At 44.5% G+C, this 26,757-nt stretch overlaps 1 protein-coding gene across 2 annotated transcripts in view; it reads right to left on the reverse strand.

The window, feature by feature from the left end:
* The window catches only part of DPYSL3 (dihydropyrimidinase like 3), a 332,011-nt gene that overhangs the window by 32,474 nt on the left and 272,780 nt on the right, over positions 1-26,757 (reverse strand). For both annotated transcript variants that reach the window (XM_086931567.1, XM_086931568.1), the window contains exons 8-10: positions 23,864-23,984; positions 21,833-21,989; positions 1,500-1,641 (exon numbers count right to left, since the gene is read on the reverse strand). In XM_086931567.1, coding sequence (XP_086787693.1) covers positions 1,500-1,641; positions 21,833-21,989; positions 23,864-23,984 — 420 coding nt within the window. The remainder of the gene's footprint in view (positions 1-1,499; positions 1,642-21,832; positions 21,990-23,863; positions 23,985-26,757) is intronic.

The raw sequence follows: 26,757 nt of genomic DNA on the forward strand, positions 1-26,757 counted from the left end.
TGTCATGTGTTTCCGGCATGGCATATTGTAGTTTACCATATGTTAGCCTAGCTGTGCATGTTGTAGGCCTCACTTTCCTTTTCACACGTTTCTACATAAATAAGTTATGCTTTTATACCACATTGTATTTTCCCACGGAACCTGAATATGTTTTTGTGTTCAGTTCTTTTCCTGGGATTTAGTCTGACCACCATAAACAAGGTCAAACAACAATTTCCCTGGTTAGACTTTCTGACCAGGCAGTACCGCCTAGACATTACACAAGAATGCAGCTGTTTTTTATGCACATACATGTCTTATCTTATAGATGAGCACATGAGCAAAAAACAGAGAACAAGAGTTCTGAGAGATGAGCACTACGTCTGCTGGGATGTAGAGCATTCAACTGTGTATGCTAAGGTATGGGGTCCGCCAGTAATCCCAGAGATCTTTCAGGAATAATCATTTAGCTTCATTAGCAAGGGAGGAGGGTATAGGTTACTCTGTCCTATAAAATGACAGTGCTTTTCATGATATATATTATTGTTTTGAGCTTGCATTTCATTGAAGTCTCGCAAGAGAGAGGTATGGGTGTGTTGATGGACATGTGCAAGGAGATCTGAGAATAGAGCATAATCTCGCTCTGCCCCAGAGGCCTCTAGATGAGATAGAAGGTCGTGGTCTGCTTTGCAGAGAGTGGACAGTGGCATGTCATTAGCTCAATTGTGTTGGACACACAAGAATTAGAACTTGTGAGATGCAGGGTGAACAATGATTTATTCTTTTATTTTATTTATTCACATATTCTTTCTTCTTCTTAAAGAGTCTAACGAGCATGCTCCTTTGTCTTCTGCATATGAGAGGTTCTGTCATTCTGTGTGACTAGGTGATCTTGTTTCTTTGCAATTGTATTCTGTTTTAGAACTGTGGTATTAGCAAATAATATTGCAAGACAATATTTTAATTGGCCTACCTTACTTCAGTATTTGCATGGCTCATTCCTTAGATTTAACTTACATTGTGAGAGAATCTGCAAGTTTCCAATGAATATTAGAGTGCAATTCCCAGAATCATTTTTTGAAAGACAAATGTTTATGTCTTCATTATTGGCACTTTTCCTTTCCCTCAATTATAGAAAATACAATTATTTATGTGATACCAATTTGCATAACGCTATAGCAACAAGATGAGAATACCTACCAGTAGGGCAAACAAAAACAGGTACACATGTGTAGGAAATTACAATAATGAAGTTTGAAAAAATATTCGCAGATAGAAATAAGAAAGGCAACAGCTAGACCTTGTTTTACTTGATTCTCAAGCAGATGGAAAGAAGGAAAGTGATATACAGATCCATCAATGTGTTTATGAAGCAGAAACAATGAACAACATTTATTGATAAGCCCTTTCACATTACCCTTATATAAAAACAATGAGCACAACAGAACAAGTGGCATCATGAAAACACACTTTCAGGGCACTATAAGCAGACCTACATTCCACAGTTCTAGCCCACTTACCACAGACTTGTCCCAGATGACGGACATGCGCTCCTCTATGCCATTGGTGCCCTCAGGGATCAGGGTGAAGTTGTCCTTTCCAATAGCCTTCTGTGCAGTGCTAAAGGTGCAGTGTGCGCTTCCCACCACCTGCAGGTCACCACTGTTAAGAGACAAGTGGAGGGAGCCAGGGTTGACTATATGAGACGTCACTTAAGCCTGAGGTCCATTATTCTGTAACTCATTGAGCTTTACAGGTCTGTGCTATTTAGAGTGGTTATTTCGATTTTTTAATTTCACGGGTACGTTATAAACTTGGTTTCATTAAATATCACAGAGTACCGATAAATATTTTTCTACAGTTGGAAAAAAAATAATTTGAATGTAGAACCGATAATTCGCCATCTCGGCAGGCAGCAAAATAATTCGGTGTGCATTGCCACCCACTTCGAACTGGAACAAAAAGCACAGCTACAAAAATGTATACAATGAATAGGTAAGCAAGTAAATAGACAAATTCCACCCGTAAAGAGAGAGAGAGAGAGCGATAGAAAGAGAGAGTGAGTGTGTGTGTGTGTGTGTGGGTGTGTGTGTGTGCTCTTCACCTGTCCGTGTGCACATGCACTACTGTTGATTGACTCGGTTTCTGTGTCAGTTACATTTCATCAGTAGGTTATCGTGTCTGCTTGTGCATACGTGTACATATATTTGGTATATATGAGAATGAATATGGGGCAAATCTGTGTGAATTTCTGTCACAAGATGTTTTTTCTGTGTCTATGTTCCGATGCACTGTCTAGTTGTTTCTACCAGCAGATGCTTGCTCTCTCAGAATGGCCTTGTCTTTGTGTGTGCCCATCTTTATAACTGTCTCTATGTCATCTCTCTGTCAGAGCTGTGTAAACATTGTTATAGAGGGAATCTGCCTGCTTCACAGAGTAGGGATGGATATCTGTATGCGAGGGTGTTGTTTGTATGGCTTTATTTGTGCATGTGTGTGCTCAAGTACACCCATATTAATGTGTACAAATGTAAGAGAAAGAGTGAAACCACAATTAGCTACTCAATATGTCTTTGGAGGTGACATCCATGTTTGATTCTGAGGAGCATGCTTATGAGAGGCTGGCGTTACGTTTGCACCACGCAAAGTGGTAAAAGCATGACTCAAGCCACGAAGTCAGATTTATGAAGCTACACAAAGCCACTTTCCATGGCAAAGCAAGGCAACGCAGTGAAAACCACTGCTGTGCCTCACTCTGTGTCTGAGAGGCGTTCCATGGGCAATGCAGTGGGCCTTCCCATGCAACTCCTATGTGTTTTATGCATTTCTAGATCTACAAGGTCTTTTAAACCTGGGAATGCAACAAATTCCTAAACCTGGTGAGGCGTAATGAGGAGAAATGTCTTTATTTCTCCTCATTATTCCTCATTTTGCAGCAAACGTTGAAAGAGGAGAAAAACTCTCAGGAATGGTATTGTGCAGGAAAGTGCTACTTCCCGCACAAAAACATTCCTGCATGCAACGGAGGCACCTTTGTGACATGGTGTAAGGGTGCCTGCATTGGCGCTAGACTACGAAAATGGTGCCAGAGCAAACGGAAAGGACAAGGGTGCACCCTATTGGCTAGATACCAGTCCAAGTGATGCAGGGCAGTGCAGCAAGGTGATTTGTTGCACCACTGTTTTCAAAAACATGCCCCTTAGTGTGAGTGTGTGTGGGTTTTTGTATGTGTGTCTATATGTGTTTCATAGAAATAGGCGTAATTGCAAGGTTCTCACTTCCACACACCACATGGCATGTGTCTTCACATCAATTTCTAAATATGTGGTGAGCTACACTCTATGATTTAGTGATGTATGCTCCATGAACTATAATTTTCATGCCAAAACGCTAGATGTTAACAAATCCACATGGCTTATTCGGGTCCCACGCGGTTTATGCTACTTAGCAACCAGAACCACAAGACCACACAAGCACCAGAAACTCCAGCAAGTCTCATCCAATTTTAACTCTTGAAACAAAATGCATATTCCTCCTGCAGGCAAACAGGTAGATTTCATAGAAGGCTCTAGAGTGGAATCATTCAAGTAACAGGCTATACACCACTGTTTTCTGCCATTCAGATGTAATGGCCTGTGTACAAGTTGTGTGGTTCGTCATTGGTTGTATACCTCTGTTCTAGCTTTAAAAGATATTAAAGCAAAAACAGCAGTTATTCCATGGTTGCTGAGGATGATGATGGATAGATTAATGGAAAAAGACAACGCTGGACTTGCAAGGTGGATGCTAGGGTTTGATGATGTTATAGCTGTATTTAATTCTAGCAGAGGATTTGCATATATCATCCCAGACAGACGACATGGCCCTGGGAGCGGTGATTGCACTAGGCAAGTCGGAACGTCACTTCCCCATGTACATATCTACACTATGGAGTGCAGGTCAGTAGACTCACCCATGCGAACCTATGATTAATCATTCTCTTTATGATGCTGTGGGGCAATAGTGCTATAAGTGGGCTGCTGCATGACAGTCTTGATACCCCTTCAGTGCTCAGCATCAGTGGCAGCAGCAAAGCTCAAAACTCAGTATGAGCGATAAAACTAAAGATGTTGTGGTGAAAGGAAAAACACACCCAGGGCAGACAGACTGCAGCAGGTAAGCTTATGCAGCAGCTGGCTGGAGCAATTGGATTGTAGCAAGCTGAGCTAAGGGTACAAAGTGTCCTCCAAAGATCAGCTCTTTTTATTTTTTAAGAAGCAACATTTCATATTTAAATTGACTAATTCAAACTATGATTCATTTAGGGGCCGATTATGATTGCTGATAATCTGCATCCTCCAGGCCGGCGGAAGCCACCGCCGGCCCGGAGGATGCGGATTATCCGCTGCAGACTGGAAAAAGACCCCCCGCCAGATTAGGATGGCTGGGGGATCTATTTTCCGTCCGCCGCTTTTCCGCCATGGTCGCCTTCCGACAGCGGTGGAAAAGCTCTAACATGGCTGGCGGTATCTATCAGACACCGCCAGCCATATTAGGATAGCTGCGGTAATATGCCTTTCCACGGCGGCATTTCCGCCGTGGAAAGGCATACGGTGTTGTCTTCGGGGGCCCGTTGCGGGCCCCCAGGGGTGAAGGGGGGTAGGGGGTGCACATGGGGGGTACCTATGGTACCCCTCTGCCTTTGCGTGCACGAAGCAGCAGGCACCACGCGGTGCCTGCAGCTTCGTGCTTGCAAAGGTAAACATGCATTTTTTTAACATTGCGGAGTGTGCTGCTTCAAGCAGCACCCGCCGCATTGTTAAAAATACAGGATGTGACCGCCAGGGTGGCGGTCACATCCTAATTAGCACGGAGGGACTGCCGCTGCTCCTGCGGACGCTCCCTCCTCCTCTGGGGTGGCGGACAGACGCAGGTCTGTCCGCCATCCTAATAGGCCCCTTAATTTGGTGCTGTTGTATGTTTATGTAGTAACCTGCACTGTAATTATCTTGTTACTTTCTCGATAGTTGTTCAGCCCAGTGTGAATGTGCTGCATGGAATGTTGCTGTGGTGATGATAGTTGGGATGTTGGGTGCCTGTGAGGTGAAGTGTGACAGTTGGAGTATGGGCTGAACAGCAGGCAGACTGCTCCTGGTGGAGCTGCTTCACATTAACTTCACAACCTGTAACCAAGACTTAATAAATCAACTGAAACTACCTCTTGTCTACTGGACTTCATTGCTACACATTTTTGGCGATGAGGCATCGTAGATCTCTGAAACTCATGAATGGACAGCCTTGCCAATGCGTGTGAGAGAGCGCAAACTGACCTAAATGTATAAGTACACCACACTTACACGTAGTAAGCACAAGTCATGAAGAGAAATGCCATGAGTGCTGATAGTACCTACATCTATATTCTGAAATGTGTAGTTAATGTAGAGTTTTAAGTAGAAGTGGAACTAATGCAGAAATGTGTGAAACTATATGATTTTATTAGACGTGATTATTCCTGAATCCATGTCGTGTAGCTGCTAAAATGTAAGATGGCATACGGTTAAACGTAGAACGTGGTAGGCCTCAGGGCCAGAGATGGAAGGGATGGGGAAGGTGGTTCATTTCACGACATGGATTGCACTAATGTTTTAGTAATAACGTTAATGGGCCATGATTTATAGATGTGTTTACAGAATAATAGAATAAGAGTACTAACATGCTATTAATTAATGAAGAAATTGAATGTTATAATCATTATGAGAAATGCTGTAGGCCTGAAATGCTTTAAACATTGATTTACACGTACTGGTCTGGGCCGGGAAATGTTGCAAACTTTTCTTGGAAGTCTATGAGAATTGGGATCTTGGCTGCAGGTGTCTGTCTGCAAGAGAAAGGGGGGATCCAATTATAAAAGGAATGAATAGAGGCTTGTTCAGGAGACGGCCCAGACATGGAGGAGGGTTCCGGAATGTTTTAAGGGGTATCAGCGGGCCGGAGAAGAGTCTGAGAAGCAAGGTCAACTCTAACGCACGAGGCCTCATCATGGAAAAAGCCAGAAGCTACACCACGTGAGGGGCGTCTCACGAGGGGCGTCCCGAATGTTGTAGTGTTTTTTGTATTAGGGACAGCACCCCTGGGTGGAGTTAGAGCAGATGCCTGAGGACCCTTTAGAGAGCGGATGGGTAGGCAGAGAGGGGTCATGACTGGAGAACTATAGGTTTTCACCTAGAGACTGAGAGTGGGTGACTTCCCTTGGGGGTCATTCACTGCTGACACCTTTTGTTAGGTTGAGACCTGGTTAAGTAGGGATACCATCTAGAGCAGGGTAGGGACAGCCTAACCTGTGTTTTTCCTCCAACTTAAATGACGGAGAGATCACAGTACGTGTCAATGCTGATAGCTTTATTATTCTTAGAACTAGTGCTTGTAGTTTCCGTTGCTCGTCTGAGGGCTTTCAGAGAGCACATGTATGTAGTTGGGCCTGTGTATCTTGTGAATCTCATTCTGAGATGCCTGTATTTGCAACTTATCTTAACCTTATAATAAACCTTTGAAAGCTAGAAGTTGTTTGTGATCTTTTGGAGCGGAGTCCTTTATTGGGTGAACTAACTTGGTAAGAGATGCACTTTCTTCCCTCAATGACAGGCAACAAAGGTTCAGTCGACCAGATCGGGGTTTTAGATCAATAGTGATAAGGTATCGATCAAAATCTCGCCCTTCCAGTTGGTAGCAGAGGATGGTTGCCTTCTTGAGGAAGGTGATCTAGGCCAGGTTAGATTACCCCAAGGCCCCTAGAGATCGATGATCGGAAGAACCGCCCGCCGAAGAAGGACCGGATGACGTGAGACAGAAAAAGCAGCAGTATCGGTCGAGAGTGAGTATAAAGGGTCATGCGTGCTAGATTGCGGTGTTTTTGTGTTGTATCTATGTTGTAATGTCTGGCGGAGTTGAACGCCTGTAGAGAGACTGTGGAACAGGTTGTGAGCGCGCGCAACCGGTGGAAATCTTAAGTTCAAGGAGAGCTTAAGTGGTTCGGGTGTATCGGACACCCAGTGTAATTGTTAACTAGTGTGAAGGGGGTCATGAGGTACCATTGATCACCCGAAGGACCGAGATAGGGGGAACGTAAGAGTGAGTGCGTGAGTAACGGACGCTGGTCGGAGGTTACTGTGTGTGTAAAGAACCTATCAGAGGGACGATAGACATCACGTCAGTTGTGTTGACAATTACAGATAGACTGTGGACGTACAGTCGAGGGAAGTGACCGCTTGGTCGGAAGTAGTCATTTTTCAGGGTATGAATGGGACGCATGCATGACCGGGAGGAGAGCTGAGAAAGGAGGGGTGCTGCTGCGAAGCGGAGACTAGTGACGTCAGAAAGTGTCGCGCTGGGATTGGCCGGCCGGTGAAAGACCGCGCTGCGATAGGCCAGCTAGCAAAGCCGCGCTAGGATTGGTGGATTGTCATCAGGAAGTAAACAGAGTATTCAAGCTGGAAATTGTGCGCATAATCATGAAGTGTTTTAAATGGTTGAGAGCGATGTTTAGGAAAGAGCGACGGGGATCGTATGAAGGGGAAGAAGCCCCGCCGGAGGGTACGCCGGCTCGTTATATGGGGACAAATGTTGGGCTGCATACGATTTTGTGGATCTCAGAGTGGAGTAAGATTACAGAAGGAAATGAGGAACTGACGTTCCCGAGGTACGGGACGTTCAGATTAGAGGTACTACACCGATTAAAAGCAGTCATGACCTCAATGAGACCCTTGCCTAGACCGACCCAGTTTGAAGCCCTCAATGCATGGATTAGGGCAGCGCACGAAAAGAACATGAACAGACGGCAAGAAAGGGTGAAACGATCGGTAAGGGCAGTGCAGGATGCCAAGTGGGATGCGGATGCTAAAAGATGGAGGGTGCATAACATGGAAGTAAATAAATTGTATCCAGTGTTAGAGATGCCCGGGAACAAAAGCCCCCTAGAAGAAGATGATGAGAGCGAGACAGAGGATAGCCTGATAAACAGATTATTGACAGATAGGCCACCCCCGTATAACAGAGCAGGGGGGGAGGCCGAGCATGGTGGAGAAGGGGGGGGCAATGCAGGAGAGCATGGACTGCTTCCCAGTTCCGATTGGGATCCCGCTGCGAAGAAAGAACTGTCCCAGCCTAGTCAGGTGCAGCAGGTAGTCGGAAGGTTTGTGGTACAAAGGGCGCCGGAAACGGAGTGTGCCACATCCTACGCATTACCAGATGCGCTACAGGTACCTGTTACCATAGGTCCTATAGTATCCATATACGACCCAGAGAGAGCTAGAGGGGAAGAACGGGTACGGAGGGACAGAGAGAGAGCAGAGATGGCAAGGAGGAACGGTACGATTAACTCCCCAAGCCAGTTGCCGATACCAAGAGAGTGGAGCACCCCAGTACACACAGCAGGGGATCTGGGGGACCTAAGATGGCCGGTGGATATGAGAGGACCAGGACGGAAATCCTTTCAGGAGTTAAATGAGTACATGAAGAAGTGGGATGAGGCAGTAGAGGCTCACAAGAGCATCATAGCTGCGGAAGCTGAAAGGGAAAGTCAGGACAGCAGAGCCCGGACTCACTGCGGGGCTGAAGAGAGCAGTCCGGAGTGGGACGGGAGGGAGAAGGACAGTAGGGGAGTCACCCATTGGGCCCGGAGTGGAGGTAGATCAGACCTGGAAAACGGGGGCCCAGAGAGCGGGGGGGTGTCTCGCCCAATACATAGTGAAGAAGACAGGAGGACACGGGAGTAAAGAGATAGCTTTAAGTGTATCCACTGTGTGCCCGGCAACAGAGAACAGAATGGGAGTTGCGAGAGGTCGCACCATAGTCCCTGTGATGACGGACATGAGCGCAGTCCAGGGAATATGGGGAACAAGGAAGGATCATATCAGATACTGAGTGATACTAGGCCGAGAGTGAATGGAGACCGAAGGGAGAATAGCAGAGAGTCCTACTGTGAAAAGAGAGAAGAGAGAGAGAATGGAGAAAGTAAGATAGGGGGTAACAGGCCCGTGTTCCATCACCTTCCAAGATCGGATGGCCGAGCCTGGGACCTGGAGAGATGGGAGCAAGGGAGAACACTCCCCAACTCTCCCGAACCCAAACGTAGGGCTCGGAGTTGGGATGGGAGAGAAACTTGTGAACCTCCTTCGAAAGAGCTATTGCGAGCAGAGATAAAAGCCAAAAGACTCGATGTCTCCAGCTTAAGGTCAGATCTGGATGACATGGTAGACGGTACCCTGCCCTTAGAAAGAATGGAAATGTATGAGCAGGATGAAATTCTGTTCATGGCAAAGGACGTAACTCGAAAGGCGAGGGCAATCCATGAGAAATTAGTCGAACTAGCTGGCAAATATATGGTGGACCTGTCAAGGACCAAAGCATTACAGGGTAACCACAGGCTACATTACTCAGATCGAGACCTAGATGAGAGGAGAACGATCGGATTGAAAACGCACATAAGGGAGCTGATCACTGGAATAAGGACATGGAGGGCACTAGATAAGTGGGAAGAGAGGTGGTCCAAGAAAGGGACCGTCAGGAGAAGCACACTTGGTATGACACCAGGAAGACTGCAGGGAGTAGAGGCATACCCTTTGCGGGAAGTCGCAAATGGGACGTATGTCCACGTCCCTTGGAGTAGGGGAGATTTATCTGCTTTTACCACCTCCTTCCCCAAATTGCGGGAAAACCCAGTGGAGTGGTATAAGCAAGTTGAGAGATTCGTAAAAATCTCAAAGGTCCTATGGATAGATCTGAACACGCTGTTTGACATTGTAGTGCCTGGAGATTTGTGGACCGCATGCAAGGTTAGCGCTGAGTGGCCCACCACGGAGCCAGAGAGAGATGCTAAGACTAATGGGCCGTCTGAGATTGTGATGGCAAAATTCGAGAGAGTAATGACTTGGCTGAAAGATAAGGTGCCAATGCAAGACATAGATTGGGTCAAAATAGACCGAACAAGACAGGAACCCAAAGAGACAGTTCACGAATACTATGAGAGGTTGCTGAAGGCGTTTAAACAGTATAGCGGCCTGGATGTAATGGATCCAAAAGACATAGGGCAATTTGTGTCCAAGTTCGTCTTGGGCCTGAGACCGGATATTAGTTTAATGATTCAGCAACACTTAATTTGCTGGCAAAATAAGCCCCTAGATGAAATCCTGAGATATGCCAGGTACTGCTGTGATGAGATAGACTCCAAGGCTAAGAAACTAAAGGAGAAACTGATGGTGGTACAGATGCAGGCAGCAGGGAAGGGGGGACAGCAGCAACAGCAACCAGGAACAGGTACTGGAGGAAAGAAACAGTACAGTCAGAACAAGGGCAATGAGGAGAGCTCCACCTTTAGACCCAGGATAGATATAGCTGCCTTAAAGAAAACGACTAGGTGCCACCAGTGTAACGAGGTGGGGCATTGGAAACGCGAGTGTCCCTATAATGTGGAGATAGGAGAACAAGAGGTTGAGGAGGAAGAGGTCCAGAGTGCGCCTACAAGAGGGGTAACGCAATACCAGGGAAAGGGGCTCAAAGGGGGGGGTCCTCCTCCCCGAGCCCAGTTCCCGCAGCCACCCAGAGTAGGGACTATGGGTAAGACCTATAGACAGATGCCCCTGTTTGTAGGAGGAGAGGAGTGCTATTATGTGGACCCACTAACTGGACAGAGAGTGGAAAGGGAAGACTGCACCCTCGGGGCAGCTTTGGAGGTAGACCAGAGGGGACCCTATGTTGAGGCCGAAGTGGCAGGGTTCCCCACGACATTTCTAGTGGACACAGGAGCCACTCGATCCACGATCAGATCAGCCGCGGTTCCAGGCCTGCCCATGTCTGGAGAGACCATACAAGTGGTGGGGGTCGCGAACAGGAGAATGACCAGTCCTCTGACTGAACCCGTGCAGGTGAAAATAGGGAAGTACAGTGATGAGCACGAGTTTGTGGTTTGCGATTCTAGTCCTGTATGTCTGCTAGGAAGAGACCTCTTGTGCAAACTAAATTGCACCATATACTGCACACCACAGGGAGTGGAGGTATTGACTAATGACGATGATGCTGACTTTAAAGTCGCAAATTCCAGAATATGTGTGGAATTGTACCCCACTCTGACAGTAGATGAGCTCCCCTGGGATCTGAGAGAGACAGTAGCTCCAGAAGTGTGGGATTTCACTGGGGAAGAGATTGGGTTGGTGAAAGGGGTGGACCCAGTGAAAATTGTAGTGAAACCACATGCTGAGTTTCCAAGAACACCTCAATATAAATTGACTCCAGAAACGATTGCAGGCATAAAACCCGTGATCGAGTCCATGATTAAGCAGGGAATACTGAAGGAAATCGTGGGTAGCCCATGTAACTCCCCGATTATGGGTTTGCAGAAACCAAATGGGAAATTCCGGATAGTGCAGGACCTCAGAAAAATTAATAACATAGTCGTTTCGTGTTGTCCAGTGGTACCGAATCCATCAGTGATACTGTTTCAGATACCGTTCCAAGCAGAATGGTTCACTGTAATTGATCTTTGCCAGGCTTTCTTTTCGATCCCTTTGGACGAAGAGAGCCATTTTCTTTTCGCATTTAAGCTGGAAGGTCGCGTCCTAACATGGTGTCGTATTCCTCAGGGGTATACAGAGAGCCCATCGATCTTCAACCAGCTTCTGAAGAAAAATCTTGAAAGTCTAGTGCTGCCCCAGAGGTCAGTTCTGGTCCAGTACATAGACGACCTCCTTGTGGCGTCAGAAACAGAGGAAGCTTGCAGGGAGGACTCTATTGCTTTGTTAAATCACCTAGCTGAAAATGGGCACAAGGTGTCCCCGGGAAAATTGCAGTACTGCCTGACAGAGGTGCAGTACTTGGGACACAGAATTGAGAAAGGTAAACGAAAAGTGTCACCAGACAGGATAGAGGCCATCATGAAAATGAATGCGCCTAAAACACAGAGAGAAGTCAGAATGTTCCTAGGCATGGTGGGATATTGCCGGCAGTGGATTGCAAACTTTTCACTGAAAGCAAAGCCCTTGCAAAAACTGACGCACAAGGAGGTGAGTGATCCGGTACCATGGGACAAAGACTGTTTGATGGCGTTCCTGCAGCTGAGAGAGGACTTGTGTCGTGCTCCGGCTCTGGGAATGCCGGATTACGATAAACCATTCTTGCTGTATTGTTGTGAGAGAGAGGGTTGCGCGCTGTCTGTATTAGTCCAAATTCATGGGAATGCCCGTAGACCAGTCGCTTACTTCTCGGCTACTTTAGATCCAGTAGCCGCAGCGTTGCCCGGATGTCTCAAATCCGTTGCCGCAACAGGTGTCAGCATTGAAAGGTGTGAGAACATAGTCATGGGGCATCCGTTAGAGGTGCATGTGCCCCACTCTGTTGAATTGTTAATGACCAGGACCAAAACACAGCATCTGACCAACAGTAGGCTCACGCGCTATGAGCAAGTTATTCTTGCTGCAGAGAACGTGACCCTCAGGAGATGCTCGGTTTTAAATCCTGCTACCTTGATGCCTCTCCCAAATGATATTGAGGATGATGATGAATGTACAGACCATGACTGCCTCGATGTGACTGAACTATGCACCAAACCAAGACCCGACATCGTAGATGAGCCACTGACTGACCCAGACGAAATTTTCTTTGTCGATGGCTCATGTGTAAGAGACGAAGTTGGACAGTTGAGAGCAGCTTACGCTGTTTGTACAATTACTGGAGTTGTGGAAGCTGGATGCCTGGAAGGAGTACACTCCGCTCAGGTAGCCGAGATTATTGCCCTGACGCGTGCCTGCCTGGCAAGCAATCAAATTCGAGTCACCATATACACTGACAGTCAATATGGTTACGGGGTAGTTCACGATTACGGGCAGTTGTGGTCTCAAAGAGGTTTCATGACCTCTTCAGGCTCTCCCATTCGCAATGGAGAGTTTGTGCGCCTGTTGTTAGAGGCGTTGCAATGTCCAGCAGGTATCGCAGTTGTGAAGTGCACCGCACATACCAGAAATATGGACTTCGTGTCACAAGGCAATAGATATGCCGACGAAGTCGCGCAGTATTGCGCGGAACAAGGGTACTCTTTCACAGAGGTGGAAGTGGGTGGAATAAATGTAAGAACAGAATTAGCCATGATATTAGAAACTGTTGATACTTGGGACGAACTGAAAGATATGCAAGAAAATGCTCCTGATTTTGAAAAAGAAACATGGCAAAAGGCAGGATGTGTGATGGGTGAGGCCCATTTCTGGGTCTCAGCAGATGGCAGAGCAGTGTTGCCCAATGAGATGGTGAGCCCAATGGCCAGACACATACATGGTCCCGTCCACTTAGGAAGAGATGCTATGCTGAGAGTGTTTAGACAGACCTGGTACAACCCTAAGTTCAGAGTAGCAGCCGAAGCAGTGTGCCAGCGTTGTGTGACTTGTCAGCAGTTGAATGTAGGGAAAAAGACACCAGTTGCACTGAGCCACATAGGGAGGTCTGGAGGTCCATTCAATCGAATGCAGATAGATTTTATTGAAATGCCAAGGTGCAACCGCCTCCGCTATGTCCTGGTGGTTGTTTGCGTATTCTCCAGATGGGTTGAGGCATACCCTACACGTAGGTGCGACACCCTCACAGTAGCCAAGTTACTGCTTAGGGAGCTTATTCCGCGCTTCGGGGTGCCGGCCTCTTTGGAATCAGATAGGGGAACGCATTTCAACAGCTCGCTTGTGAAAATGATTTGTGCGGCTTTGAACATAGATCAGAAATTGCATTGCAGTTATCGACCAGAGGCCTCAGGAATTGTGGAGCAGATAAATGGCACCATCAAGGCCAGAATTGCAAAAGTGTGTTCATCAACATCCTTGAGTTGGCCTGACGCTTTGCCATTGGTCCTTATGAGCCTCCGTAGTACCCCAGATAGGAGCTGTCTCCCCATGAGGTGTTGATGGGGAGAGCAATGAGGTTGCCTTCTGTCCCAACTGCTGCACTGATTAACATCACAGATGATATGATCCTGGACTATTGTAAGGGGCTGTCTGACGCCATTCATTCTGTGTCCCTTCAGGTGCAGGCTGCCGAGGTTCCATCGTGCCAGGGCCCGTGTCATGACCTGTTTCCTGGGGACTGGGTCCTGGTGAAAAAACACGTGAGAAGAAGCTGCCTGGATGTTCGTTGGCGTGGGCCCTTCCAGATCATCCTGATCACGAACACGGCTGTGAAGGTGGGAGGCCTGCCCAACTGGATCCACGCGTCGCATACGCGGAGGGTTCCAGCACCTCTGGAAGAAACAGCTCCTCTCTCGGATAGACGTCCAGCTGCGGACCGAGAAGCCATAGAGGGGGCTAGCCAAGCTGTAGAGGTGCCAGCGGAAGCAGGGAACGAGTCTGACCAAGCTGAGGACGGTCAGTACAACAGCGAAACAGACGACGCTACTGAAGGAGAAAGTAGCTGGGAGTACGAGTCAGACACTGACAGGTCTGACAGAGAGCGCGAGCAAACCAGAAGAAGAAGGAGTAGAAGGGTACGTGGAGAAGCTAGTTGGCCGCAAAGAAGGAGCTCTAGCCTGAGGTCAACTCCAGAGAGAACCCTTCCTCCGATATCAGAGGACTCAGACCCGGAAGAAGGTGCTCAGGGCGCTGAAGCACCGGACTTGAGGAGGTCAAGAAGAGTGCGTGTGCCTAGCAGAAGATACTCCACCCCTGAGTGGACATATCTGGCGACAAATGTCTTTGAAACCGGAGACAGGGAGGATCCGAGCGGTGGTGGTGTCCAGTTCTGAGCCCATCGTCACAGTGGAAATACGACTGTTAGTACCCGAAGTCGAACAAGAAGGGTCACTGACATTCATGCTCCCCAGACCTCCCCGCCTAAGCAAGTTAAAGCACATGTTTCTCACAGAATTGCAATTTCCCGATTTTGGTACAAGGATAACAGACCATGAAGAGCACAATCTTCGTTTGGAAATATTGAACTTTGCTGTCGAAGCTGCAGGCAACAGCCTGATAGTAGATGCTTAAAAGACTTTGTAAATAAGCGTGAAGAAAAGAAGATTACCTAGCGCCCAGGAAGCAGAGAATCTTAGGGACTTCCCCTTGAGGTGATGGAGAAGGGCTAGGGTTGTCTGTATTGAACTGTTAAAGAACTCTTTGCGAAGAAGGTTGTCAGCTTCCAGTTGTGTGGTTCTAAAGACAAAAGGAGTAAAAGAGACTGTAAAGGAACGAAAAGAAAAGAACTTTGTGCTGGGTACGAGAGAGCCATACTGTCAGACGAAATGGAAGCCGGCACCCAGAACCGCAGAGCTAAATGTATAATAGGCACACTAATAGTAGGAGTGATAATATTAATAGCTTTAGTTGTAACAGTTTCTTATATAGAGGGACGTGAGGAGGAGGCAAAGGTAACCGATGTGAAATCTGTAGAGGCGCTTACACCCACCGTTGCTGGTGAGAAAGGGGAAAACACTCAAGAAAAAGCGTTATTAGCTGCAGAAGCCCGCAGGTTACACGTAGATGAGTCCCAAGGTGACTTAAATGCTTATGCTAAACTTTTATATGAATACGTGGATGCCATGGAGGTTAAGGACTGCTATGTCTGCATGCAGTTGCCGGCGTCTGTAGATGAAGGCATTCGATATCATCACCTCCCGCTGACATATGGCATTACATGTAGCTTGTTGCTTAGTATATTTTATGGGAGAGATAGTTTTGAATACTATTTCTCCAATTACGATGCAGTGTTACCAGAAGTCCCAAATTATAAACAGATGAACAAATGGGACTACTGGAAGAGTGAAGACAGGTTGGCAAAGTTTTTCATTCCTTGGATTACCTTAGATACTTCACATGCCCGCAGAAATAACCTGACATGCAAGGTGTCAGAAGTCGAGAAGAAGTTCATAGGGCAGGTGGATGATCGAAATAGGAGACAAAAGATTTTGAAAAAATCAGGACAATGGAAAACAGATTGGACTGAGGAAGAGAAGGCACACAAGAGAAAGGGTAGTAGTGGTCCAATAGCTTTAGATAGAACGCAGAGAGGAAAGTTATGTCTTCATAGAGCCAAAACGTATTATGAAAATGTATACGTGGGAGAAGTTAGCTGTGAGCATGCTTTCAATTTAGAGTACTATACCAAGGACTTCCTGAAGGGAATGCAAGTGATTCCAAATGTATATTTTGTATGTGGAAGAAATGCCTACGTGAGACTACCTGACAACTGGTATGGATCATGTTACTTGGCAATTATCTTCCCCAAAATATACCATGCCCAAGACTTAGAGATTATCGAGGGCAAGACATCATCGAGAGGAAGGAGAGATATAGGAGATGCAGAAATGGTTGGAGATGTCTTTGGAGCTGTGTTCCCTCTTTTGGGATTAATCCTTAATGATGTTAAAATTAGACGACTGGCAACCGTCGTAGACAGGTTGTCTGCCAGCACTGCTCAGTCCTTAATGCTGGGAGAAGGAGAGATGCAATCGATAAGGGCTATGGTTCTCCAGAACCGTCTTGCATTAGACGTCCTATTAGCAAAAGAGGGCGGAGTCTGTAAGGCTTTGAAGGTCCAAGAATGTTGCACTTACATTCCAGACAATTCGAAGCCCCTTGAGAAAGTTATTAGGAACATAACTGATATTCACAAGGAGATCGAAGACCTGAGTAGAGAAAATGTCTGGGAAAAGGTGGGCCACGGAATGAGTGAAGCTGGGGGTTGGCTCACCACCTTAGGCAAAAGCTTTGTGTGGTATATCCTAAAACCTATCATCATAATATTGATCTGTGGGATCGTGTTATGGGGATTGGTGAGGGTATTCAAATGGTACCGTGCAAGAAGGTCAGAGAGGGCCCGGAGAGAACAGCTGCAGAGATTGGCTGCCATACAAGATAGTCAGTACAGGAGTCTGAGGGCTCTGGAAACGCAGAAACGAGTTATGCTAGCAATCACTGCAGTTTAAATGTTAATGATGACCCCGAGAGGTCATCAAAGGGGGGAACTGAGAGAGCGCAAACTGACCTAAATGTATAAGTACACCACACTTACACGTAGTAAGCACAAGTCATGAAGAGAAATGCCATGAGTGCTGATAGTACCTACATCTATATTCTGAAATGTGTAGTTAATGTAGAGTTTTAAGTAGAAGTGGAACTAATGCAGAAATGTGTGAAACTATATGATTTTATTAGACGTGATTATTCCTGAATCCATGTCGTGTAGCTGCTAAAATGTAAGATGGCATACGGTTAAACGTAGAACGTGGTAGGCCTCAGGGCCAGAGATGGAAGGGATGGGCAAGGTGGTTCATTTCACGACATGGATTGCACTAATGTTTTAGTAATAACGTTAATGGGCCATGATTTATAGATGTGTTTACAGAATAATAGAATAAGAGTACTAACATGCTATTAATTAATGAAGAAATTGAATGTTATAATCATTATGAGAAATGCTGTAGGCCTGAAATGCTTTAAACATTGATTTACACGTACTGGTCTGGGCCGGGAAATGTTGCAAACTTTTCTTGGAAGTCTATGAGAATTGGGATCTTGGCTGCAGGTGTCTGTCTGCAAGAGAAAGGGGGGATCCAATTATAAAAGGAATGAATAGAGGCTTGTTCAGGAGACGGCCCAGACATGGAGGAGGGTTCCGGAATGTTTTAAGGGGTATCAGCGGGCCGGAGAAGAGTCTGAGAAGCAAGGTCAACTCTAACGCACGAGGCCTCATCATGGAAAAAGCCAGAAGCTACACCACGTGAGGGGCGTCTCACGAGGGGCGTCCCAAATGTTGTAGTGTTTTTTGTATTAGGGACAGCACCCCTGGGTGGAGTTAGAGCAGATGCCTGAGGACCCTTTAGAGAGTGGATGGGTAGGCAGAGAGGGGTCATGACTGGAGAACTATAGGTTTTCACCTAGAGACTGAGAGTGGGTGACTTCCCTTGGGGGTCATTCACTGCTTACACCTTTTGTTAGGTTGAGACCTGGTTAAGTAGGGATACCATCTAGAGCAGGGTAGGGACAGCCTAACTTGTGTTTTTCCTCCAACTTAAATGACGGAGAGATCACAGTACGTGTCAATGCTGATAGCTTTATTATTCTTAGAACTAGTGCTTGTAGTTTCCGTTGCTCGTCTGAGGGCTTTCAGAGAGCACATGTATGTAGTTGGGCCTGTGTATCTTGTGAATCTCATTCTGAGATGCCTGTATTTGCAACTTATCTTAACCTTATAATAAACCTTTGAAAGCTAGAAGTTGTTTGTGATCTTTTGGAGCGGAGTCCTTTATTGGGTGAACTAACTTGGTAAGAGATGCACTTTCTTCCCTCAATGACAGGCAACAAAGGTTCAGTCGACCAGATCGGGGTTTTAGATCAATAGTGATAAGGTATCGATCAAAATCTCGCCCTTCCACGTGCTTCATCATCCATACACATTTAAATGTATTCTATGTGTCTGTTTACTTCGTTGAAATTTTATTTTCAACAGTACAGCATGTGTTTGGCAAAGTCGTGTTTAATTAATGGAGCCTGATTATGTACACCGGGAAATGGACCTTCCAACCAAGTTATTACAGCGTTCACTGTGAAGTAACCAACAGATTTGGTCACACCGGATGGAGTTATCAGGAACAAATTAGTTTTAAGCATCTTGGTCAGCACAACTAACAGTGTAAACCCCAGACGGTCACACCAACAGCTAACTGACATGTGATCTAGAAGAATCAAATATGTGTGCGGGTTGCATTACTGCGTGAGTTCGTGTTTTTTTGGTCTGCATCTTGGCTGGTGATTCAATTTTTTTTTTAAATCACGGTTACACCAGCACAAATTATCCACAACGGTTACCTGTTTGAAAACTGCAGCGAGGACTGTGGAGCCATGGGCAGGTGTGTAGTCCGCGAGACTGCAAGTGACATCTACTTTATACTGCCTGGAACGCGTGCTGTGCATTTATGTTTAGTACACAGCGCCTCAAGCCACTCAGCACTTTTCACTTGTACGTGCTGCCATCTTGGCCGTACAGCTAACATGCAAGTCCCAGGGCTGTTCTTCTTTTTTGCTGCCACTATCCAGGATGTTTTTGCCGGGGTTGTCGGTGTGCTGAGACCAGCTCTACGGTTTTCGACAATAAGACTTAAGCCACGGTGTGGGTCAAGGCATTTGAGGGTAAGCCATGATTATCCTCACACTTTCATGTCCATCTGTTTTGGCTTTGCTGGCGTCTGCCAAGTTCGAGGCTGCGCAATTGGTATTTGTGCATCGTGCTCAGTTCAGCATGTTCGCCCATCCCGCATGCAACATAGGCTTGCTAGGCTATGTCAAGTACTGACTTTTAATGTTCTAAACCCTCTGCGTACTTTGAACCAACAAATTAATTATTTTGATCTCAATGCTGTTTCCTGGCATCAGAGAGGTTTTTTTGTGATGTTCACTTGCTTCTTAGTTATCATCTTGTTCAAGTGTCTTGGGAATTCTCTTCTACAGCAGATTCAAAGCGTAGGGAAGAACTTGTCTTCACTCTATTGCGAAGCTTTCTGGGGCTTTCTGGTTGTAGTTACTCATCTTTGCTACACTGTTGCACATTGGCTGTGCTCCAGTTCTGGTCATTCATAAATGCATTTTCTGTGTTGGTGTGTTTTATTGATTGACATGCAAACAGTGTGGTTGAGGCGTTTTTCAACTTAATGTTCTCTTTTTTTTTTTACCTCTGTGTGCTTGGCTTTTCAGGAGTTCACACACTGTTTTCAAGTTAGCATTGAAGTTTTTGGTGCTAAGTTCCTCAGTGCATATTTCCTGTGCACTTTTCTGTGTCTACTGTTGTGCAATGTTGCAATGAGTGGTATCACTTCTGTGTCCAGTTGTGTTCAGTCAAGTACAGTGTTGGTGTGTTTTTTTGTTATTAGGATGCTAGTTGTTTGTATGACAGTCTTGCTCCCATTTCAACATTGTACACAAATTGTATTGCAGATTGTTGCTCTATGGGTGTGCTCTTGCCCATATTTTCTTTTTATGTTTTATGTTTGTGGGTATGTGGATATGTGGGTGTAAGTGACTTACCACTACTTCTCATGGGTACTAGTCCCAGGTGTACTTATCACGTCCCTGTGCTGTCCTTATTCATTTATTTGTTACAAAAGTGTATGTCACCCTGTGCTGCACTTTTGTCGTACTGTGTATAAGTCACCCTGTGCTACATGAATAAATGTATTTGTTAAACGGTGTGTAAGTCACCTAGTACCGCACGTTTGTTGTATGGTGTGTAAGTCACCTTGTGCTATACGTATACATTTATTTGTTAAGCTGTGTGTGAGTCACCTTGTGTTGCACATTTGTTTAACGGTGTGTAGTCACCCTGTGCCACACGTGTTCTTTTCGGCTCCTAGCTCGTGAGTGGCTGTATGGGTAGGAGTCTACAATCTTTTCATTTTCCCCTAAACTCTTGTATACATAGGATGTTGGTTGGATGTGGGGGTTTCCCCCTGCTGTTTCAGGTTTTTCCACTCACCCGTGTTTTGGGGACGTTCTTTCAGGTGCCCTTTACCCATTTCTACTATGCTTTATAAAATTTATAGAGGAGAATATATATATAGTATATTTTTCTACACATCTCCACTATGCTTCTGTATTACTTATGCATATTTTTCTATTCATTTCTTTGTCTTGTACTTCTTTCGATTCCTTTAACTTCATTTTCTCTTGTATTTTTTTTGTGCATCTTCTTTATCTTTTCCTTTCTTGCTCGTGGTGGTTTTTCATTGTATCTATACTGTTTCTTCCAGTTTTCGGGTTGCATTCCTACTTGCATTTTCTTTAATGTTGCATATTTCTCTTTCTTGGGTTTTTCTTGTTAGAACCTTATTCTAATTTGTGGTTTCATTTTTGGGTTGTGGAAGGAGGGAGGATATGTAGTAAGCTGCATTGTAATTATCTTGTTACTTTCTACCTAGCTGCATAGCCCAGTGTGAATGTGCTGTGTGGAATGTTGGTGTGGGGATGATAGTTGGAATGTTTGGATGCCTGGGAACTGAAGTGTGACAGTTGGAGTATGGGCTGAGCAGCAGGCAGACTGTTCCTGGTGCTTCACATTAAATTCACAACCTGTAACCAAGACTTAACAAATCTACTGAAACTACCTCTCGTCTACTGGTCTTCATTACTACACTTTCATTATCTACAATTTTCCTTTGCTGGTTTTAACATTTTATGAATTTTAAATGGGCTAGTTACGCCACTGTAAACTGGGATCCAATGGTGCGGGTGTGCCTGCAATGTTATCAAGCCAAAAATGAAGTTTATACGAAGCAGACAAAAACTTATAGATAATTGTGGGTAACTTATATGGTTGTACATATGATTAAACTGTATAATTAACTGAACTTGCCTCAGTTAACATGGAAGTATAATTCTGCAAAGAAGCATGCAATGCAGTCCCTCTATTCTAAATATGACTACAGACCTTTCTTCATAGAGGCGCAGGAGATCTGCATTAATAGATCCACAATGCTGCCGGACACTGTGCAAGAGCTAAAGCCCAGAAATCTCTTCTGAGCTTCTCTTGAGAAGAGCCTGCATAATCTCAGGGCATTTTGGTAATATATTTGAAAAACACCCCATTTAGCGCATTCGTTTCAGCACATCTCCTCTTAACTATCCTGAAGTGGGAAGGTCACATCTTTGGTATTCATTTGTTCAGTGCTCTTTGTTACTGGAATTACATATTTCTTCAATTTTGCTTTTATTTTACCCTGTCTACTGATTAACCTGTATGAAATATCCCCGATTCACTAATCTGCATTTTTTAAAGAATAAAAACACAATGAGCAGATACTATATCAACATAATGATATGTCTTTCTGCTCCTGTTCAAACTCAGAAGTTAGGAGACATCTACCCACCTGGCCAACAGAGAATTGATGTAGTCTGGAGTCGTTTCATCTGGACTTAATGGTGGGGAGGTCACAAATGCAGCTGCTTTGGCCCAGTTCTTGCTCCAATAGTGTGTCCCGTCAGTTCCCAGGCTGGCTGTGATTGGTTCTCCATATACAACACTGCCTGTGGGAAGAGGTAGAAGATTAGCAAAAGTGCTTCGGTGTATGTAAGTGTAAACTGCCAATCATAGAAACCGCTATAGGAGGAAACGTGATAAAATGTTAACGCTGACTAACAAACTGAGTCAAACTTGCCTAAGATTAATGTAATAACTTTGCCAGGCTAACCTCTGTGGCCACTTAGTGGACTATTCCTCAAGTATTCTATTATTAATATTAGTATTTTAGCATTTTGCTTTGCTATAAGTAGTCTTTTAAGGTACTGTGTTACCATTACAATCCAGCTGTCATGGCTTCCACCGTATGATCCCGTTTGGGGATGCACTGATGCGATCACCAACTCCAATTGGAAGACTGAGAATCAGTGCGGGACAACATTACAGGGAAAATATAATTTGGACAGTCATAGGAAGGTGAAACAAAGGCATGTCTGAAAGGAGAACCAATTTCATTTTTAAAGCCTCTTGTTATATAATTGAGTGGTGTAGAGTCATGATATTTCAAATGCAGATACAGCACACCCAAGTGTCAGACACCAATGGCAATACTCTGTGTTTATTTAGCGTTGCTGTTTCACACCAGTAACTTAAGGTGCTATTGTGTGTGCTATTGTCGCTTTGGCCATGGGAAAGAAGAGCATGCATGCTGCGCTCATGGAGAGGGGAAGCTACTCTCAGCCAGATGATGGCTTTTACTGCTTATACTCATGCAGCTGCCTTTTGAGTTATGGGACTGACTGGGAGGTAAATACAGTCTTTCCCAATGACCTTAACCTAAACATAGATATGGCAGTGGAACCCAGAATTCCATAGGTAGTTCTACTAATTAATAGTGTGAGTAATGTTAGCCAAGCATGGCTGCTGCTTTACCCTCACATGAGATGGCGCATCCAGCAAAGAGCAGAACAGTTTTGCTTATCCAGTACGGCTCGTCATGTTCTCTGCACTACTAGCAAGCAAGAACTCTTCTGTACCCCCACTGAGCCAGAAGGGGACCTTGAAGTTGCCATACAAAACTGAAATATAGACATTATAGGATAAAAAAATGAAATAAAGGTTTTGATCGGTGAATGCCAGATCTGCTCTTATGGTCTACATTGGTCTGGCTTGCTTCTCACAGTGGAGCTTTCTGCATATATTTTGAAAGAGGTTGTAGTATACTGAGGATGGACCTAAGGGTAACTAGGAGTGCTGGGCACACACAGGGACAGTGCAGCCTATTACTGATAATGCACTGCCCCCAGGGCAGTCACAAACTTGACTGGGCCATAAGAGCACCACATTAGTTAAAGATGGACCAGCTGCTTCAAATATTCTTCCTCAGCACATGTAGCACTCATCCTCCATTTTCAAGAGGGGCAAAAATCTCCCTGCAGGTGGGTGCAATGCATGACTACCCCGCCCCCAGGGAAATATCTGGGGAGTTCATGGGAGCCCCATTGCCCCCTTTGAGAGGATGCCCTCAGGGGTAGCACTGACTTTGTGCCACCTGTTTGCGACACCTCCAGACAGCTTTCTTGCATCTGCAGCCACATCCATTATACAGCATGGACGCAGACATAAAGTGTTTCACTAATTAGCATGTGGCCATGTCCCCGTGCAAAAGAGGGAACACCCCTTTAAGATATTGATAGGGCTATCTGCATGAAAGAACAGACAGCGTAAGTGTTTGTGGTCTCTTCTGTAATACCAAGGTGCACTGGGTGCAGAGAAAATGGGTGCACATGGCAATTGAACCCATGGACACTTTTCATAACACAGCCCATGGTGGGATAATATTCTATACAAAATTCTGTAAATGTTGTTACTTTTCTTGAAGCATCAGTGCCTGTGTGTGCAGAGATTTTAAGGGCATTAAAATCTGAACTAAAGTCCCCACCTTTTTTCCTGGCTTGGGAGATGATGTCGACGGCACTTTTACTCATCACTTTGGTCACATAAAGCGGGCAGTTAGTTTGACTTGCGATTGTGATGGCACGGAAAACGGCTTCGGCCTCAAGCTGCAATAAATACAAAACAATTAAATCGAGTTGCCTCCCAGTGGAGGTGTTGCAGTTAACAATAGAAACCATGCAAGGTATAGCTGGAGACCTTATAGGATTTGTAGGACACCCTAAGGGGCATGCTAGACTGAAGAGGTTGTGTGGACTACATATTCTGTTGTTATGTATAGAAGCAGGATATTTTGTCATTTCCTTTCAGCAAAAAAGAATATTCTCACATCGAAACAGTGCCACATATCAAGGAAATAGACTTCTCAGAAATACTCCAGATGTTACTGGAATATAAGTTCCACATCTGCAATGTGTTTGATCAATTATTTATGGATTTCTATAAACTTGGAAGTGCTTCCCTGATTGACTTGCAAGTTTCCCCTTGTGCATATATCTTTCAAAGATCTTCAAAAGTTTAAGCATGCCAAAAGGGCTATGAAATTCTATCCACGTGTTAAAATGGAGAGACCAGTGAGAGACTGTTCAATGTTTAGTGGTATTTTTCAAAAATCTATGCAGGCCTCATTTTTGCTCCTCAGCTGTGTCAACCACAATTCTCCTTGAATATTACTTCTACTTCCACCTTCACTGATCAATTTTCAGAATCTTAGTTGTTCATATTATATTATATTATAATGTATTATATAATATATTATATTATATTATATTATATTATATTATATTGTATCACATCATATTATATCATATCATATCATATTATATTATATAACCTCACCTCTCCTCACATTATATTAGTTATATTATATTATATTATATTATATTATATTATATTATATTATATTATATTATATTATATTATATTATATTATATTATATTATACTGTATTAGTATTTATATAGTGCTTAGTACCATTGACAAAATGCTGAAGCTCTTTGGTAGTCTCACTCAGTTCGTTATCAGAGCAGTACTGAATTTTAGCCGGTAGTTGCTGGTGGGGCCCACTGGCACTCATTTTTGGGGACTGGAGCTTATTTTCTATCATTAGACTTTGACCAAGTACAAGAGAGAGGAAGGCAGAAATGGGCAAAAGAAGAAGAAGAGAAAGATAGGCAAGCATTGGCTAAAGGAGAAAAGAAGGGATGAAAATCAACATGGAAGAGTGAGACAAAGGGTCAGAGTGTGGATGGAAGAGTCATCAGGTGGCCTCAAAACTAGTCAGCTTTGGTATTTGGAAACCCTGATATTCAGCTGTGTCAGTGGAGGGTTTTTAGGAAAAACTTTGAGCCCCGGCATGTATTCTTTTACAAATTAAGTACTGTATAAGAGCATCTCGGAATGTTTGAGAAAAGAGGGTAAATTTCCTTCCTGCAGTATCTCAGTCAGAGGTAAAAAAATGTTTAGTTCCTGTGAAAGGCATTTTACACTTAAAAGTGAGTCACAGGTTCATTTTCTATTTAAATGCATTCAACATATTTTGAGGGATAGGGCTGAAAAGTGGCAATGTATAACAGATAATTTAAGGCATAATGAGAGTCTGTCACACTACAAAAAAGCAGATTATCAGAACCTAATATATTTCACTCATTTGATAAGTAATATAGGGCATCTCAAAAGCACTGTGTAAGTCCTTTTGACTAGTGGCAGTTCGATTTCTTACACCCCTCTTACCAAGCCAGGATCTGGGTACCCAGTCCAAGACAAAGTGAATGTCTGAAAGGAGAGTAAGAACTACCATTCCTATAGAATTCCTATAGAGTTTATCCATTTGTATCTCTTCCTTGAGTGACTTTACAACTTGTACATTCGCAATTTTTTCTATTTCTATTTATATCTCTTCCCTGTGTGACTTTACAAATGGTACATTTGCAATTTTTTTCATGTTTGTATCTTTTATGTAACTCATTTGATCCTAAATCCTTATGTATCGCATCGGGTTCTTTTATAAAGCGCTCTGACACCTTCGGGTAATGTTCGCGCTATAGAAAATCGCATTAAATAAATAAATAAGAGTAAATAAAAAACCTTACGGCTTCACTCACAAATCTTCTCATCAGGGCTAATAATCTCAGACACATATCAGCCCGGGACAGAGATTCAGAGGAGGCAAGTTATTTGCAAGATATTATCTAATCCTAGAAGATGACATCAATTTTTGTGCTGAATCGTTCAATATCAGGACCACAGCAGCACATGATGCTTCTGTCCCTTTAAAATGTCTCAAATTTCCCAGACGCACATCCTCTGCCACTTAGTGTAATGAAGATGTAGGAGCAGCTAAAATGTGCAATAAGAGCTTTCAGAGCTGCTGCCGGACCATCTACTCTCTAGAGGCATTTATAGAGAAAGGTTCTGCAAATACAAGAAACGTCTGTGATAACTAGTGCCAGTCACTGTTAGTCCACGCATCTAGAATGGTGGTAACCCGATTAAAGAGAACATCTCCATCTTCAATGGTCATGCGGACAGTAATTCTACCGTCAGTAAAACTCTGCTGCTGACTGTTGGATTTTTTCATCAATGTACAGAAAATATTTTCAAAACCATCTCTTCGACTCCCTCCTCATCTCTGGCCAAAACCCACCCGTTGATATCACAGGGATTACCAGGGCTTCTACAGCCTCTTTTAATGTATTCAATGTTGCAGCTATTCTTTCTAATCTCAAGCTTATCTCTTCTTGCTTCCCTCTTGATCCATGTACATTGAAGATAACAGTTTTTCCTGTTTTGACCACTCGTTGCAGTACCTCTCTTGGGTAAAGCTCTGTGCTTAATGCCTGGGTAAAAGTGTTCATTTTCCTTTATTTACTGAGGACCCCA

This window comes from Lissotriton vulgaris, chromosome 7, assembly GCF_964263255.1.
Source record: "Lissotriton vulgaris chromosome 7, aLisVul1.2, whole genome shotgun sequence".
Classification (NCBI taxonomy): Eukaryota; Metazoa; Chordata; class Amphibia; order Caudata; family Salamandridae; genus Lissotriton; species Lissotriton vulgaris.